General features: G+C 34.8%; 1 protein-coding gene across 12 annotated transcripts in view; it reads left to right on the top strand.

Annotated features, from left to right (window-relative positions):
* The window catches only part of ARIH1 (ariadne RBR E3 ubiquitin protein ligase 1), a 188,376-nt gene that overhangs the window by 127,332 nt on the left and 41,576 nt on the right, over positions 1 to 19,468 (top strand). For 11 of the 12 annotated variants that reach the window (XM_014849715.3, XM_014849716.3, XM_014849721.3 and 8 more), the window contains one exon: positions 6,128 to 6,179. In XM_014849715.3, the coding sequence (XP_014705201.3) occupies positions 6,128 to 6,179 (52 nt within the window). Of the gene's footprint in view, positions 1 to 3,956; positions 4,038 to 6,127; positions 6,180 to 19,468 lie in introns of all 12 variants that reach the window. The other variant, XM_070498522.1, reaches the window with a different exon arrangement.

Raw genomic sequence — 19,468 nt, 5'->3', positions numbered from 1 at the left:
GAATGCCCATTATTAGAGTGATGGGTGATTTCTAATGTTTCCATAGTTGGGAATATTATGTGGCCATTAAAAAGAATGTTAGAACTACATGTGTTAAGTTGGAGGGATTTCTGTGGTATACATTTTAAATAAAAGCTAGATGTGGAGTCCGGTATATTGTTTGATCCTAATTTTGTGACAGAAAAAGACACATAGATCTGTAGATATGAATATGTAGATGTGGAGGAAGGAAGACTAAAAGACTTAAAACTCACAGAGAACTTTGAACAAATGCATGAGTAAGAATGCTGCAGTAAAGCCCTTGAGGTCAGGAGACATCCCAGCAAAACACAGTGAAACTAGCACAGTGCGGAACACAGGAATTCTAATATGCTACTAAAACTACTTAGAATTGTTTTAGTTCCTTAGGGAGGAAAACTGGGGATGGATATTTATATTTTGTTTAAGAATATATTATAAATGGTTTAGAGTTTTTTGTTTTTTTAAAAAAAACAAGCAAATAGCTCTGGTTTCCATTGTTTATACTTATAAAATTTTTTGTAATTCCCTAATGCCCATTGTTTGATGTATTTGTATAAACACCTTTTTTCCTGTAAATTAAAAGATTAACCCTTTCAGAACAGAAAGTAAAAATTACTACTGCGCTAGTTGATTTGGCTCAGATGTGGTGCCTAGGACATATCAATTGTTACATGAATATTTGTTAGATGAATTAATCACAGAACTACATAAAAAGAATACAAAAAAATCCATAATAAATTTATTATACATACATCCTAGCTATAAATGCAATCAAGTAGGCTAATAGAATCCTTTCCATTTCAGTGTTCTGAAAGATCTTTTGAGAATGAGACTCATCAAAGCGCTTACAATTTATTTTAATTCTCTTTTGTGCAGAAAGTGGGGTTGCTGACCCGTGAAGATGCTTTTTGAGCCTTTAAGATTCTTTACCTACTATGTTCCCCAAAGTTAAAAAAAAAAATCCCAGATCAAAAACAATAGAGTTCTTTAGCATTTTAAAAACATATTTGTTGAGGTAAAATACACCATATTGTTTACCCATTTTAAGCGTACAGTTTGATTAATTTTAGTAAATTTATATAGTTGCACAACTGCCACCGCAATCTACTTATGTCCATCATTCCCAACAGTTCCCTTGTGTCCATTTGCAGCCAATCCCTACTCCTAACCCCAGCATACCACTGATCTGCTTTCTGTCTCCATCGTTTTGCCTTTTCTAGCAATTTCATATAGTAGAAGCACACAATATGTAGGCTTATGTGTCTTACTTTTACTTAGCATGTTTTTTGAGGTTCATTCATGTTGCATGTAGCAGTAGTTTGTTCCTTTTTATTTCTAAGCAGTATTGCATTGTATGAATATGTACATTTTGTTTACCCACCAACTGATGAACATTTGGATTGTTTCCTGGTTTTGACTATTGAGAATAATTTTATGCATATTGGCATACAGATCTTTGCGTGGATGTGTTTTCCTTTCTCTAGGAGTGGAATTGCTGGGTTGTTTGGTAAGTGTATGTTTGAAAAAAAACCTGCCAAACTGTTTTCTAGAGTGGCTGTATACCATTTTATGTTCCGATGAGCAATGCTTAAGGTTTTCAGTTTTTCCACATCCTTGATGACGCTTGGTGTTGTCAGTCTTTTTTGTTTTAGCTATTCTAGTGAATGTGTAGTGGTGGTTATTGTGGTTTTAATTTGTGTTTGTCCAATGAATAATGATATTGAGTGTAATCACTACTTATTCCTCCATAATTCTTTGGTGAAGTGTCTCTACGAATCTTTTGCCCATTTTTAAGTGGGTGATTTTATTATTGAGTTTTCTGTATTTGTTAAATCAAGATAATAAAATAGCTGAAAGAACAAATTATGTATTCTCTTTTATTTTGAGGATTAGTTTTTTGTTGTGATGGAATACATCTTCTAAAAGAAGGAATAAAAGGTTATATGTAAGTTTTAAAGAACAATACTGGAAACTTGTATTCCTGCATCACAGGTTAAGAAATGGGTCATTAACAATAACTTTGAAACCTCCTAAATGTCTCTTCTTTACTGCATTTTCCTCCTTTCTCAGCAGAAGTACTCTCTTTCCTCAATTTTATGTTAATTATTATTTTGCCTTTATTTATAATTTTACCGTATTTAATACCCCTAAATAATATACGGATCATCATTAATGTTTATTAGTTTTTCAGTGCTATATAGTATCCTATTTTAGGAAATTACCACAATTAATTTAGCCCTTCTACTACATAGAGATGTGGGTTATTTCTGATTTTTTTTTCAGCTTTATTGAGTTGTAATTGACAAAGTGGGAAGATACTTAAAGTGTACAACATGATAATTTGATATACGTATACGTTGTGAAGGGATTCCCACCATCAAGTTAATTAACACATCCATCACCCTACATACGTACTTTTTTTTTGGTGAAAACATTTAAGTTCTACTCTCTTAGCAAATTTCAACTATACAATACAGTGTTATCAACTATAATCACCATATTATACATTAGATTCTTAGACCTTATTCATCCTATAACTGAAAGTTTGTACCCTTTTACCAGCCTCTCCCTATTTCCCCCACCTCCCAACCCCTGACAACCACTTTTCTACTCTCTCTAAGTTCAACTTTTTTTCCTTCTGATTTTTTGTTAGTAAAAAGAGTGCTGCTACAAACAGGGCCAGGACAAGGGTAAGGCAAGTGAAGTGCTTAAGGTGCAAAATTTAAGGAGTAAGAGTATCTCAGCCCTGGCTATGAACATTCTTACACATTGTCTCCAGATCTAAGATTTCTCTAGAATATTCCTAGAAATGAATTGCTGGATCATAGCATGTGTACATCTTCAACTTTTATTACTAATGGGAAACACTAAGGTGGTTGTAACAATTTATGCTTCTACCTCCACCAGTTCCTGTTGCTTACATCCTTGATATTGTTATAGTTTTAAGTTTTGTCAGTATGGTGGACATGAAATGAAGTCTTAATGTATTAATTTACGTTTCCCTGATTATTAATGAAGTAGAACCTCATTGGTTGTCTCCTTTCCTTTTCTGTGCAATGCCTGGTTCATATGGTTTTTTTTGCTTTTTGGGTTTTTTTTTAAAGATTGACGCCTGAGCTAACATCTGTTGCCAATATTCTGGGTTTTTTTTTTCCTTCTTCCCAAAGCCCCCCAGTACATAGTTGTATATTTTAGCTGTAAGTCCTTCTGGCTCTGCTATGTGGGATGTCGCCTCAACATGGCTTGATGAGCGATGCCATGTCTGTGCCCAGGATCCGAACTGGTGAAACCCTGGGCCGCCACAATAGAGCATGCGAATTTAATCATGCGGCCATGGGGCTAGCCCCACATATGTTTTTCTTATTTTGCTACTTTGCTGCTTACTTTTTGTATTGATTTGTGGTTATTTATTGTTTCTGACTGCTAATCCTTTGTCTTTTTTTTTTGGTTTTGTTTTGTATTACAGTTGTCTTCTCTTAGTTTTGTATCTTCACTTCTTTTTTGAAACACAAGTTCTTAATTTTAATGTAGTTGAATATTTAGATCTTTTCTTAATTGATTTGTTCTTTTATATCTTATTGAAGTAATCCTTCTCTACCCTCTATTTTTTCCCTAAAAGTTTTAAAATTTGCTTTTTCTATTTTAGTCTTCAGTCTGTTTAAATTCATTTTCATTTTCCTGATAAAGCTTTTTCTCTTGAAGTCTGTTTTGTGTAATGTTAATGTTGCTACTGTGGTTATGTTTTGGTTTCTGTTTTTCTGGTGCGTCTTTTCCAATTGCTTTACTTTGTTTTTCTTTGCTCTTATGTTTTGGACGTGTCTTTATACAAATAGCATACATCTAGATTTTTGAAAACATCTATCTTGATAATCTGTTTTTTACCTGGAGAATTTCATTTTTTTCTCCTTTTCTTGCTTTTTTTTTTTTTGGCTTAGTTGTCTGTCTTTTTCTCTCCGATCTGCTCTTCTCATTTTGTTCCTTGGAAGTTAGATGCTCCATTCCTTAGTCTTCCTTTAGTGAGTACCTCGATTTTTTTATAACACATATTTAACTTAAATTTCAAACTTAAATCTGAATAATACAGGGATCATTGAATGCTTTATTCCCAGTTGCCTTCTGCTGATGCATGCCATTGTTGTTTAGTTTTGTAGTTTTTGTATTTCTCAGTTCAACACCACAAAGTATACTTTTTGTTGTTGTTTTATTCAGTCAGTAGATGCTTAGAATACTTCCATATTTTACCAATTCCTATGCTTATTCCACTCCCCCATTCTGGGGTTAGTTTCCTTTTCCTAATGTATGTCCTTTAAAAGTTTATTTAGTGAGTCTAAAAACTCTTAAATTGTATTTGTCTGAAAGTCTTTTTCTTTTCTTTTTGGTGAGGAAGATTTGCTCTGAGCTAACATCTGTTACCAATCTTCCTCTTGTTTTTTTTGCTTAAGGATGATTAGCCTTGAGCTAACATCTGTGTTATTCGTCCTCTGTTTTGTATGTGGGTTGCTGCCACATCATAGCTTGACAAGTTGTGTAGGTCTGTGCCTGGGATCCAAAACTGCGAACCCAGGCAGCCCAGGCAGATCGTGCTGGACTTAACCACTGTGCAACCAGGCCAGGCCCTGAAAATCTTTTTAATTTGCCATTGTTCTTGAAAGTTAGTTTTGATTGGTGTAAGAGTTTAGATCAGGGGTTGGTAAACTATTTTTGTAAAGGGCCAATAATGAATATTTTGGGCTTTGTGGGCCATACAGTCTCTGTCACAAGGTAACTCAACTGTGCAGTTAGTGCAGAAGCAACCATGGATGATATGTAAGCATGTGTTTGGTTTATTATAAAATTTTGTTTATAGACACTGAAATTTGAATTTTTTATGATTTTCGTGTGTTATGAAATAGTACTTTTTTTTTTCTTTTTTTTTTTTTAAAGATTTTATTTTTTCCTTTTTCTCCCCAAAGCCCCCTGGTACATAGTTGTATATTCTTCGTTGTGGGTCCTTCTAATTGTGGCATGTGGGACGCTGCCTCAGTGTGGTTTGATGAGCAGTGCCATGTCTGCGCCCAGGATTCGAACCAACGAAACACTGGGCTGCCTGCAGCGGAGTGCGTGAACTTAACCACTCGGCCACGGGGCCAGCCCCAAAATAGTACTTTTTTTAACTATTAAAAAAATGTAAAAAACTTTCTTAGTTTGTGGGCCATATAGAAATGGGCTGGATGTGACCTGAAGCCATAGTTTGCGGACCTTGTGTCTGAATTAACACGCGCTTTACTTAGTACCTGACACTTGGGAGTAATTGTTCTTAGAATGTTTTAATGTGATATTCCATTTTCAATTGTTGAGAAGTCAGCTGTCTAATGCAACTGTCCTTTCTTTTTCGGTAATCTGCTGATATGTTTTTTTCTTTGGTTGCTTTTAAGAACTTATTTTTTCTGGTACAGGTCTCTATGTTGTATCTAAATGTGGATTCATTTTAATTTAACCTGGTCAGGATTGGTTGAGCATCCAGAATCTAAAGATTAATGTTTCATTACTTCTGGAAATTTTCAGCTGTTATTTTTGCTTATATCATACCATATCATATATAACATAGGAGGTAGATATGTATAAGAAAAATCCATTTGGAGACTTTCTGTATGGTGTAAGATAGTATCTATTATATTAAATAATGTCCCATTAACAGAACTCCCTCCTAGAATTGAGTGCCTCCTAGAAATGGTTTCTGTGTAGATGACCTCATAAACTGCAGTTTATCAAAGTTACCACTTTTCTGGTTTGGCCTCATATGTGTAGCATTAAATATAATACTAATATGTAGTGTCTAAGATCTTAGTGCATGTATCTGTACACATTTTATCATGCATTATAATTACACGTTATAAATACACATAAATGTATGTTATAAATATGCATTACACATTATTAATAGTTTGGATAGCAAAAGTACGACGACATTTGTTTTTTAAACCATGTTATAAATAAGTTTTTGTATCTATATGTAGTTGATTGATTAATTGCATGATTGGAGAGCTACTGATTATGGTTATTTGAAAGCTTACTTAAGTTATCAAGATTTATGGTGGTGCTCTAACATAGACTTCTTTCATTTCAGAGAACTCAGTTTTCTGCATCTGCTGAATCTCAGAAACCCCAGTTGAAAAAAGGTCTGTATGCAGTTTCCTTGTATGGGTATATTTACACAGATTTCTCTGTCTTATTGGGTCTTTCTAGTATTCTGTATGCATTAGAGCTTATAAAATGTGAGTGTTGGGGAAAAGCAGTTAATAGTCTAAATGTTCTGCCATATCTAGCTTTTATTTTAAGGAGTTGTTAGATATTAGGGGATTGATTTTTACCTGTAAATGTATTTAAATGGGGTTTTATTGTTATGTAAATTGTGTGTTAATTTTCTGTGTGTGGAGAAACCACTCTAAAGTTCCCATTGTATATATCAGGCCTCAAATAATCTCATATGTATATGTTAAATAAGTGTGAGGTTTTATAAAAATTCATTTGGGGAAGGCTGAGTTGGTGAGGACCTATACTGTAAAGAGCTGCATTTTAAAATCTGGTAGAGATATGGTATATATTTTATTTAGAGGAAGAGATTCCTTCATTTGTTAACCTATAAAGTCTTAGGAGGGTTTGCATCAGGTTGTAGATAGCTATATTGGATAGTCTCCCGTGTCTAACGGACTGGGTGTCTTTGCTACTCATCAGGCATTATGTAATCCCTGATTTATTTATTTAGCAGAGGAGACTATCTATTTTATTATATATTCATTTATTTATTCTTATCTAGGTGAGGAAAACAGAGCTGAGTTGAAGGGCCTGCTTGCCAGGGTCTCGTGTGAGCTCTTGTCTGTGTACCTGAATTATGGCTACCAGGCTATTCCCCCTTTTGCAGCATGTGTTTTCCTCTTGTCTGCTAAGAGTTTTAAAGTTGATTTTGTCAGTAAATTGTTTAATTTACTTGGGACATTTCTGTTACTCTTTGAAATTATAAGACAAGTTGTTGGAAAATATGATCGCCTTTCAGGAAGTTATGTTCAAAGAGTTTTTCGGGGATACATCTTTTATTGAAAGAGCAGTACGTCTATAGTTTAGATTATTTGTGAAATTTAGGTGTAACTCTGCCGACATCTAACATAATTGCTAATATTTTTTACACCATTTCTGGACATGAGAATCATCTTGCTGGGCTGTCACTTCATTTAATCACTGGGGTGATTTGGCTAGTTAGGTGGCGCTAGTAAGTATTGTGATTGTCTCTCCAGTATTCTTTCCACGCTTCCTCCAGAGTCAAACCCTGTGGTTTGTTTGGTTTGACTCCCAGTCCAGGAGAGTTGTAATTAGTATACATCGATCAAGAATTGGCACATGCTCAATTCAGGCTAATGAGTTACAAAGTTTATAGCTGTGGGGAAAAGGGACGCATTTGACATGTTCTGCTGTAAAATTTAACAGTGCTGTAGTGCCCTTCCCATCAATTCTTTCTTTCTTCTCCTCTGCAAAACAACCACTTTCTGATTTCTATTATGAATGTTTAGTTTTTCCTGTTCTTGAACCCCTCATACAGCTGAGTACTTAGCAGGTTCCAGGACCTGTGATAGGTGTTTGGAATACAAAGATAAATAGGGCATGACTTCTGCCCTAAGAGAATTGACAGTCTTCAGGGCGTATTGAATATAAATAAATAATTAAAGTGCAGTATATGCTCCCTAGTTCCTTTCTTCTGAAAGTTTAACATTTCTAATTTCTTCAACTCTTTTCACATGAAATGTTTAGAACTCTCTTGCTGTTATTGCTTTGGTCCTCTGGTGAAATTCATCGGACCTCTTGGAGGTATAGAGTTCAGGACTAAACAGAATATTCTGGGTATGGTGTGAACAGGGCCAAGTGGAATGTTTGGAGGATAAAATCTCTTCATCTGGGTCTTTTATTTCTGATAGTCCAGCTCAAGGTTGCATTGCCTTTTGGACAACCATTCATACGTTTGCAATACCACTGTATCGCATAGTGCCGGGGGCATCATTCACGTAGAGTACAATGACCATAATATAGATGATGCCCTTGAAGTTGTGCAAGGTGGTGACATAGACACATAAAATATCAAGGGTTTAACCTGCTCTTAACCTGCCCTTAATTTCTTGCTTCCGTAACCCATAATTTTATCTGTTGATATAGTGAAGTACAGCGATTGAATTTGGGGATGTCGTACCAACCTTGCATTTCTGGATTAACTCCCCATGGTCATTATGTATTAGCCTTTTTATCTATTGCCGATTCAATTTGCTAATATTTTCTTAAGGATTTTTGCAGCTGTGCTCATGAGGGATGTTGGTCTGTAGTTTTCTTTTTTTGCCATGCTTTGGTCTATTTTTGTTATCAGAGTTATGCTGGCCTCAAAATGAGTTGGGAACTATTCCCACTTCCATTTCCTGGAAGATTTTGTATAGAATTGGTTTCTTTCTTTCTCAAATGTTTGCTAGAATGTGACAGTGAAGCAATCCAGGCCTAGATTTTTCTTTCTTGGAAGATTAAGTACAAACTCAATTTCTTTAATAGATATGGGACTATTCTAGTTATATATTTCTTTAGAGAGAGCTTTGACAATCTTTTTCTTTCAGAGAAGTTTGTCTGTTTTGTCCCAGTTATCAAATTTATTAGCATAAAGGTCATAATACTCCTATATGTTCCTTTTAATGTCTGTAGGATGTAGTGATGTTCCCTCTCTTGTTCTTGATTTTGATAATTTATGTCTTCTCTCTTTTTTTTCTTTGATCAGTCTGGCTATAGGTTTATACATTTTATTGATCTTTTCAAAGAACCAGCTTTTGATTTTATTGCTTTTTCTCTATTTCTTTTCTGTTTCAATTTCATTGATTTCTGCTCTTATCTAATATTGTCTTGTGTATAATTTGCTCTTTTTGCAATTTCTTAAGGTAGAAACTTAGATCACTGATTTGAGATCTTCTTTTCTTTTATAAACATTTAGTACTTTACATTTCCTTTTAAGCAGTGCTTAACTGGTTCATACACATTTCAAATGTTTTTTAACTTTTGTGCAATTCTAAATATTTTAAAATTTTCTTTGTATTCTGCTTTGACCCATGACTATTAAGAAAGGTATTGATTAATGTCCATATATTTGAAGAATTTTCCAGATGTCTTTTTGTTATTGGTTTCTAGTTTAATTCTATTATGGTTAGAGAACATACTTTATATGGTTTGTTTTATGGCCCAGAATGTGGTCTATGTTGGTGAATGTTCCATATGCCTCAAAACGAATGCATACTATGCTTCTGTTGGATGGAATATTCTATAAATGTCATTTAAGTCAAGTTGATTGATACTGTTGTTCTATATACTTATTGATACAGATATTAATATTCTTTCTGGAAAGATACTGATATCCTTAATGAGAGAAGAGTGTTGAATTATGCAAACATAATTATGGATTTGTCTATTTCTATTTTCAGTCTATCAATTTTTGCTTTATTTCAAAGATGTGGTTGGATGCACATGCATTTAGGATTGTTTGACCTTTTGGTGAATTGACCCTTTTATCATTATGTGATGTCCCTCCCCTATCCTTCATAATATTCCTTGTTTGAAGTCTACTTTGATGAGAATATAGCCATTCTAGTTTTGTTTTGACTAGTGTTTGCATGGTAATTAAAGTATAGTTTACATACAGTAAAATTCACCCCCCTTTTTTTTTTTTTGGTGAGGAAGATTGGCCCTGAACTAATATCTGTTGCCAATCTTCCTCTTTTTGCTTGAGGAAGATTGTTGCTGAGCTAACATCTGTGCCAGTCTTCGTCTATTTTGCATGTGGGATGCTCCCACAGCGTAGCTTGATGAAAAGTGTGTAGGTCCACACCTGGGATCTGAACCCTTGAACTCCAGGCCACTGATGCGGAGTGCACTGAACTTAACCAATACGCCACCTGGCCGGCCCAAAATTCACCTTCTTTTAGTATAAAGTTCTAGGAGTTTTGACAAATGAAAATAGCATGCACCCACCCCCACCACAATCAAGATATAGAACAGCTTAATCACCCTCAAAAATTCACCTTGACTTTGTAGTAAACTTCTTCCACTTCCAATTGCTGGCAACCATAGATCTTTTTTTTTTCTTCCTATAGTTTTCTTTTCCAGAACATCACATAAATGGAATCATACATTATGTAACCTTTCGGGGGGCTTTTTTCACTTAGCATAATGTTTTTGAGATTTATCCATGTTATTGTGTGTCTGAGTTTCTTTTTGTTGATGAACAGCAGTATTCAGTTTTATATGTATGCCACAGCTTATTCATCTGTTCATCAGTTGAAGGACATTTGGGTTCTTTTCTGCTTTTGGCTATTACAAATAAAGCAGCTATAAACATTTGCTTATGGTTTTTGTGTGAACATGTTTTCATTTCACTTGTGTAAGTACCTTAGAGTGAGATTGCTGAATAGTATTGTGAATATATAGTTAAGTTTATTAGAAATTACCGAGCTGTTTACCAAAGTAGTTACACTATTTTGTATTTCCATCTGCAAAGTATGTGTGCTCCGGTTACTCCACATCCAGGTCAGCACTTGGTAATTTTCAGTTTTTTGTAAAAACAAAAACAAAAACAAAAAAAACCCTTCTAGTGGATATATAGTGGTATTGCACCGTTGTTTCAGTTTGCGTTTTCTTGATGACTGTTGATGTTGAACATCTTTTCATGTGCTTGTCCATAATCCCTGTGTCTTTTTTGGGGAAGTGTCTAAATAATTTGCTCACTTTGAAAAAAATTCAATTCTTTGTTTTCTTAATATTAAATGTTTAGAGTTCTTTATATATTCTGGGAACAAGTTATGTTTATCTTTATCAGATAGGTTATTTGACATATTTTCTCTGTCTGAAGCTTGTCTTTTCATGCTTTTCACAGTGTCTTTGGAAAAATGGATATTTTTAATTTTGATGAAGCCTAATTTATCAGTTTCTTTCTTTTATGAATCATGCTTTTGGTGTAATATCTAAGACATGTTTGCCTAACCCAAGGTCACAAAGATATTCTCCTATGTTTTCTCCTAGAAGTTTTATACTTTTATGTTTTACATTTTTGTCTATGATCCATTTTGCATTAAGTTTTTGTATATAGTGCAGAGTATAGATTGAGGTTTTTTTAACATATGGATGTCCAGTTCTTTCAGCACCATTTATAGAAAAGGCTATCTTTGCTTCATTGATTTGATTCAGCATCTTTGTTGAAAATCAGTTGACTGTATAATTGTGGATTTATTTCTGCACTCTCTATTATCTTCCATATATCTATATGTTTGTGTATTTGCCAGTAGCCTGCCGATTACTGTAACTTTAGGTGAGTCTTGAAATCAGGTATTGTTAGCCCTCCAGCATTGTTCTTTCTAAAAATTGTTTTGTCTGTTCTTGTTTCTTTGCCTCTCACATAAGTTTTAGAATCTGTTGTTTTCTACAATTTATCCTCTGAAAATTTGATAACAGTTACATTGAAGCTGTAGATCAGTTTGGGGAGAATTGACATTTTAACAATATTGAGTTTTTAAATTCATGGACATGATTTATCTCACCATTGATTTAGGTGTTCTTTGATTTCTTTCATTAGCGTTTTGTAGTTTTCAGCATAGTGATCTTGCACATATTTTGTTAAATTTATACCTAAGTCATGTTTATTGGTGCTGTGGTACATGTTAATTCTTATTTATTTCAATTCCCAATTGTTCATTGTTAGTGTATAGAAATACAATTATATATTAACCTTGTTTCCTGCAACGTTTCTAGACTTACTGATTCTAGTAGCTTTTTCATAGATTCTTGGTATTTTTAAAATGTAGACAGTGGTGTGAATAGAGATCATTTTATTTCTTCATTTCTAATTTGTCTGTCTTTAACTGATCTTTTTCTTACCTAATTGTACAGGCTAGGATCTTCAATATGTTGTTGAATAAGAGCAGTGAGAACCTTGTTCACAGGAGAACATTCTTTTTGCCACCATTAAATGTGATGTTACCTCTAGGTTTTGTGTAAATGCACTTCATTACGTTGAGGAAGTATCCTTCTATTCCTATTTTACTGAGAGATTTTTACCACAAATGGATGTTCAATTTTGCCAAATGCTTTTTCTGCATCTATTGAGATGATCATGTTGTTTTTCTTTTCTGATGGTGAATTACACCAATCAATTTTTGAATATTGAGCCCGCCTTGCATTCCTGAGGTAAAACTCACACAGATAGGATGTTTTTCTTTTTATGTATTATTAGATTTGATTTCCTAAAATTTTTGTTAAGGACTTCTACATCAGTGTTCCTGAATGGTGTTGGTATATAATTTTCTTTTCTTATAATGTTTTTGTTTGATTTTGGTATAGGGTAATGCTGACCATCTCATAAATGATTTGGGAAATAGTCTCTCCTCTTTAATTTTCTGGAAGAGTTTGTAGGGAATTGACTAATTTCATCTTTAAATATTTACTGGAATCCTCCTATGAAGCCATTTGGGCCTGGAGTTTTCTTTGTAGAAGTGTTTTCAACTACAAGTTCAATTTCTTTAATAAATATAAGTCTAGACAGGTTATCTGTTTCTTTTTGAGCGAGCTTTGGGAGTTTATATCTTTCAAGGAAGTTTTAAAGCCCAAGTTTTCAAATTTATTGGCATAAATTTCACAATTTTTACCAAACCCTAGATTGGAATTGGAGGTATTAGTATTGAACGCATGGTTTTTACTATAGATACATAGGTGTAGAATATATTTTTCTGTAATTCTGTCCACTGAGAAGGGTTAGCAGCAGAGACATCCTAGTAACAGTGAGCATAGTTAGTTCCCAGGTCTTAATTTCTAGATATTATTCTCCAGAGAAATGCCTAATTCCATGGCTAAGGCTAGGAAAGTACAAGACGAACCTGGGACATCGTGTGCCAGAAAGTAAGGAATGTCCTACAGAGCGATGGGAATTTGTCAAAAAGATGTAGGAGTGGGTTTGAAGGTCTTTCACTGGCCACTGGCCAATTCTGGAATGATTTAAGCCTCAGGTAATCATTGTAATGAATTATAACACGTTGAATAAAATAAGAATATAGCAGTTCATACTGATAAAAATATACTAATAAATAATACATGAAGGAAAAGGAAAAGCTCTTTTTTTATAAAATAGAATGATAACTAATAAGTGTAGAAGGAATGATAGAATTAGAAAATCACCATTTGGCAGCCATCATAGCAATAACTGACTCATGCAAGAGTCCTTAATGGGGTGAAAGTTTGATGAGAAAGAGGATGTTTATCTAAGTCTCTAAGCGTCTCTCTATAATACTACTTAATTCTAAAGTAGTAACTTTATAGTGGGAAAACCTACTAAAAACCACCTTAACCAAGTAATAAACATCACAATAGTAGGACAAATCAATATCCTGTGCCTCCTAAATCACTTCTGTGATATTCCTGCCAAAAATAATACCTTCAGTCTAATCATGAGGAAGTATTAGACAAACCCAAATTGAGGGACAGTCTACAAAATAACCAGCCTGCATTTTCAAAAAAAAAAAAAAAATCAAGATCCTGAAAGAGAAAGATTAAAGAAGACCAAAGAGACATGACACCTGAAAGCAACACCTGGTCCTAGATTTGATTCTAGAGCAAAAAACCATAATTTAAAATGTTTTAAAATTAAAGACTCTTCTTTTGCTTCCAAGGAAATTATTAGGACATTTGTTAAAATTTGAATAAGGATGGTAGAGTAGATAATAGATAATAATAGTATTGTATCAATGTTAATTTTGATAATTTTATTGAGATTATGTAAGAATGTTCTTTTTTTTCTGGAAATTATAAAGTTTTTTTGCACTAAAGGGAAATCATCAGCAGCTTACTTTCTGACAAATCTTCCAGAAAAAATTTATGTATAGAGAGAATGATAAAAAATGGGGCAAAATCTTCACATTTGGGGATTGCAGGTGAACGTTTTGCAGGGATTCTTTGCACTATTTTTTCAGCTCTTCACTAAACCTGAAATTATTTAGAATTAAAAAAATTTTAAAGGAGGGGCTGGCCCCGTGGCCGAGTGGTTGAGTTCGCGCGCTCCGCTGCAGGCGGCCCAGTCTTTCATTGGTTCGAATCCTGGGCGCGGACATGGCACTGCTCATCGAACCATGCTGAGGCAGCGTCCCACATGCCACAACTGGAAGGACCCACAACGAAGAATATACAACTATGTACCGGGGGGCTTTGGGGAGAAAAAGGAAAAAAATAAAATCTTTAAAAAAAAAAAAAATTTTAAAGGAGTTCCTATGAGAGAGAGCCTTTCTAATAAAATCTGCATGCATATAACAAATTCTTTATTTTCATTCACATATAGAGAGGCTTCTTTTCTTTTTAACCCTACAATTCACCCATTTAAAATGTACAATTCAATGGCTTTGATATATTGCATTATCATTTTTTTGAATTGCTATTGTAACCATTTTTAGATGTACTATCCAATGGCATTAATTATATTCACAACTGTAGATGAAAATAATCCATAACCAATCTATAAATGAAAATTTGGGTGAGTTTATTCTGAGCTAAAATGTGAGGACCATGGCCCGGGGCCTTTCTTCTTGAAGGAAGTAAGGGCACCCAAAAAGTGGGGTGTACAGAGCAGTTACATACCCCCAAAGAGGATGTTTCACATAGGATTGAAATGTCCTTTTACAATAGTCGCGAGACTGCTCTGTTGGCACAGTGATTGATGGACACAGCAAGGTGGCAGGTCTATTGTCTTGAGCTGAGTGGTCACAGGTGAGCCCAGCAATCACTTCCTAGCCTAAGGAAAGATGCTTATCCTTAAGGAAATGCTAATGTGGGGGAAAGTTGCACTTTTATCTTAAGGGCATTTGTTCTTGCCATAGTAAATGTTTAAAGCAGATATACAATGCATGCTCAACGGCCATGTCAGGCTCTTTTGGAAGAAACAAAGTCAGGCCAAATTAGGTTTACAGCAAATGGCTTCCTCATATACTCCAGTATATTGTATTGCTTGCCATTTCTATTTGTCACAACGTTGCGCAACTATCAGCACTCTTTCTAAAACTCTTTCATCACCCCAAACAGAAACTCTGTACCCTTTTTTTTTTTCTTTCTTTTTAGAAAGAGTAGCCCTGAGCTAACATCTGCTGCCAATCCTCTTCTTTTTTTGGTGAGGAAGACTGGCCCTGAACTAACATCCTTGTCCATCTTCCTCTACTTTATCCGTGGGACACCTACCACAGCATGGCTTAACAAGCGGTGCGTAGGTCCGCACCTGGGTTCTGAACTAGCAAACTCTGGGCCCCTGAAGCAGAACGTGTGAACTTAACTGCTGCAACACCTGGTGGGCCCCATCTGTACCCACTAAGCAGTAACTCCATTTCCGCTTTCCCCCTAGTCCTTGGTAACTTCTCTTCTACTTTCTGTCTCTATGAATTTGCCTATTCTAGATATTTCATATGTGAAAATTAATAAACAGAAACTTTATATAAAATGTAGTTGGGAAGCCAGAAGGGGAAACTTTCCTGCCCTACATAGATAGCATAGCTGAACAGGAAGAAGAAAGACTCTCTTCTTGACCAGCAGAAAACTCAGCCAATGAGAGACAGTCACAACTCAGCCAATGAAAAGCCACTACATTTCAACTCCCAGTCTCCTCCCATGGGGTCTTTGTTTACAATAGCCTCCCAATCCCCTTTCTTTCCCCCTCTGTGAAGAGTTTTTCCTTCCTTTGTTGCTCAGGACTTGTACAGTGGCTCACTTTGGCTGCAGACACTGAATTGCAATTCTTTGTTGATCCTGAAGAAACTTAGTTTTGCTGGAGGAATAACTGGATTTTTTTTTATTGAGTTCATAATAGTTTACATGAATGTGAGATTTCAGTTGTACATTATTTCTTGTCTGTCACCACATCAGTGCTCCCCTTCACCCCCTGTGCCCATCTCCCAACCTCCTTCCCCTGGTAACCACTGAACTGTTTTCTGTGTCCGTGGGTTTCATATTCCACATATGAGTGAAATCATCTGGTGTTTGTCTTTCTCAGTCTGGCTTATTTCACTTAGCATAATTCCCTCTAGGTCCTTCCATGTTGTTGCAAATGGGATGAATTTGTCTTTTTTTCTGGCTGAGTAGTATTCCATTGTGTATATATACCACATCTTCTTTATCCAATCTTTGGTTGATGGACACTTGGATTGCTTCCATGTCTTGGCTATTGTGAATAGTGCTGCAATGAACATAGGGGTACATATGTTATTTTTGATTGTTGACTTCAAATTGTTTGGGTAGGTACCCAATAGTGGGATAGCTGGGTTGTATGGTAGTTCTAGTTTTAGTTTTTTGAGGAATCTCCATACTGTTTTCCATAGTGGCTGCACCAGTTTGCATTCCCAACCAGCAGTGTAGGCGGGTTCCCTTTTCTCCACACCCTCTCCAACATTTCTTATTTTTAGTGTTAGTGATTATAGCCATTTTACCAGGCGAAAGGTGGTATCTTAGTGTAGTTTTGATTTACATTTCCCTGATGATTAGTGATGTTGAACATCTTTTCATATGTTTACTGGCCATCTGTATATCTTCTTTGGAAAAATGTCTGTTCATATCCTCTGCCCAGTTTTTGATCGGGTTGTTTCTTTTTTTATTAAGTTGTGTGAGTTCCTTATATATTATGGAGATTAACCCCTTGTCACATATATGATTTGCACATATTTTCTCCCAATTGGTGAGTTGTCTCTTTGTTTTGATTCTAGTTTCTTTTGAGTAACTGGCCATTTTTTAAGGTCAGCACATATAAGCAGAATCATAAAATATTTGTCCTTTTGTGTCTGGCATAATATACTTAACATAATGTTTTAAAGGTTTAATTTAAATTCATATTGTAGCATGTGTCAGAACTTCATTCCTTTTTAAGGCAGAATAATAGTATTTCATTGTATGTATGTAATAATTTGTTTATCCATTCATCTGTTAATGGACATTTGGATTGTTTTCAACTTTTGGCTATTATGAATAATGCGGTGAACATTAGTGTACAAGTTTCTGTTTGAGTTCCTGCTTTTATTTCTTTTGGGTATATACCTAGGAATGGAATTGCTGGATCATAAACATACCTATGTTTAGCTTTTTGAGGAAATGCCAAACTGTTTTCTAGCCGCTGCACCATTTTACATTCCCACTAGCAATGTACAAGAGCTCCAGTTTCTCCACATCCTTGCCAGTAGTTATTTTCTGCTGCTGCTGCTTTTATTTAAAATGGCTATCTTAGGGGGGCTGGCCCCGTGGCTGAGTGGTTAAGTTCACGTGCTCTGCTGCAAGCGGCCCAGTGTTTCGTTGGTTCGAATCCTGGGCGCGGACATGGCACTGCTCATCAAACCACGCTGAGGCAGCGTCCCACATACCACAACTAGAAGGACCTACAACAAAGAATATACAACTATGTACCGGGGGGCTTTGGGGAGAAAAAGGAAAAAAAATAAAATCTTTAAAAAAAAAAAAAATGGCTATCTTAGGGGCTGGCCCCGTGGCCGAGTGGTTAACTTCACGTGCTCCGTTGTGGGCGGCCCAGTGTTTCATTGGTTCGAATCCTGGGCGCGGACATGGCACTGCTCATTGAACTACGCTGAGGCGTGTCCCACATGCCACAACTGGAAGGACCCACAACAAAGAATATACAACTATGTACCGGGGGGCTTTGGGGAGAAAAAGGAAAAAATAAAATCTTAAAAAAAAAAAAAAAGCAAGTATACTTTAAAAAACATACGTTAAAAAAAGATGAAATGGCTATCCTAGTATGTGTGAAAAGGTGTCTCATTGTGATTGTGATTTACATTTCCATAATGACTAAGGATGTTGTGCATATCTTTTCATGTGCTTATTGGCCATTTGTATATCTTCTTTGGAGAAATGTCTGTTCATAGCCTTTACCTGTTTTTAAATTGGGTAGTCTGTCTTTTTGTTGTTGAGGTTAGGCTTATTTTAGCAGTGATTAATTCATGTCTTTTTTTTTTTCTTTAAGAGATGTATGCTTCAATTATTTCACCATTTTCTTGAAAAATTTGACTCAGAACCTTATTCAGTACCATTCAGTTAAAAAAAAAAGTCTTTTTCAACATTCTTTTCTCTCTCCTTAGTCTGAAAGGAAGGTAGATTTAAAGGAATTGAGAGTCTAGTCTTGATTTAATTTTGGAATTAAAGTTTTAGCTAAGCGTCATCCTTTTTTCTCCTCATTGTCTTAAGTAGCATGTGGAACTAGAGTGATGAATAAGTTATTTATTATTTAAAAATTATCATGTTAAGCACCCTTCGGTGCATAGAAATATGCAGGTATGGATTGACACAATACTTCTGAATAAGTTTGTCAGTAAGTATCATGAACTTTAAATGTTCATGTTGATTAACCTAGTTCTCCTGTTCTAAGATTTGTTCTAATAAAGTATCCTCAACGTGTGCAAGATATTTTTTAAAAGCAAAGATGTTCATTAGAAGATTTATTTATGGTAGTGATTTACTGGAAACAACTGACACATTCAGGAATAACACAAGCCTAAGTGATTTTTCTTTCATGCAAATAAATACTATGCAATTATTTAAAATAGTGTGTCTTTTTAAAAAGCGGGATTTAAAATTGTACATAAATATCTCACTTAACATGCACATATAAGAAGATTGGGAAGAAATATGGTAAAATGATAACCATGATTATCTGTAAGTAGTATGAACATGGGAGGGTTTAAATTTGTTTTTGTTCCTGTCTGTATTTTAAAAACTTCTATAGTGAGTGTGTATATTTTTTATAAGTTTAGATATTTAGATTTTATTTTATTTTTAAACTGCTTAAATATTTTAAATACACCAGGCATATATGAATCTATTCTTGTTATAAAAAGTTCGAACAACCTCAAGAAAACTAAAATACTCCTTAAATCACCATCCAGTCCAGAGGTAATCGCTGTTGACCAGTTAGTGTGCTTCATTCAGACTTTTTATTGTGTATGTATGTGTATATATACATAGCAATAGGAATATATAATTTACTGTTATGTGGGTGTTTTATGTAAATGGTAAATACCATATTTTGCTACATCAGTATATCTTGGAGGGCTTTCCATGTCAATAGGTAAAGAGCTCCTCTTTATTTTTAAATATAATATTCTGTAGCATGGATATATTACAGTTTCTTCTCCTTTTGATAGCATTTATATTGTTTCTAATTTTTCACTACTATGTGCTGTAATAGACGTTCTTGAACAGGAGTCATTGTGAATTGCTGGGAACAAAATATGTGCATTTTAAATTTTAATAATTTTGCTAAGTTACTTTCCAGAATGGCTATTTATATTCTTTTTTTTTTTTTTAAAGATTGGCACCTGAGCTAACAACAACTGTTGCCATCTTTTCTTTTTTTCCTTCTTATCCCCAAAGCCCCCCA

This window comes from Equus asinus, chromosome 2, assembly GCF_041296235.1.
Source record: "Equus asinus isolate D_3611 breed Donkey chromosome 2, EquAss-T2T_v2, whole genome shotgun sequence".
Taxonomy (NCBI): domain Eukaryota; kingdom Metazoa; phylum Chordata; class Mammalia; order Perissodactyla; family Equidae; genus Equus; species Equus asinus.
Note: the sequence above shows the minus strand (reverse complement) of the source record. Positions and strands in the feature narration are given on the sequence as shown.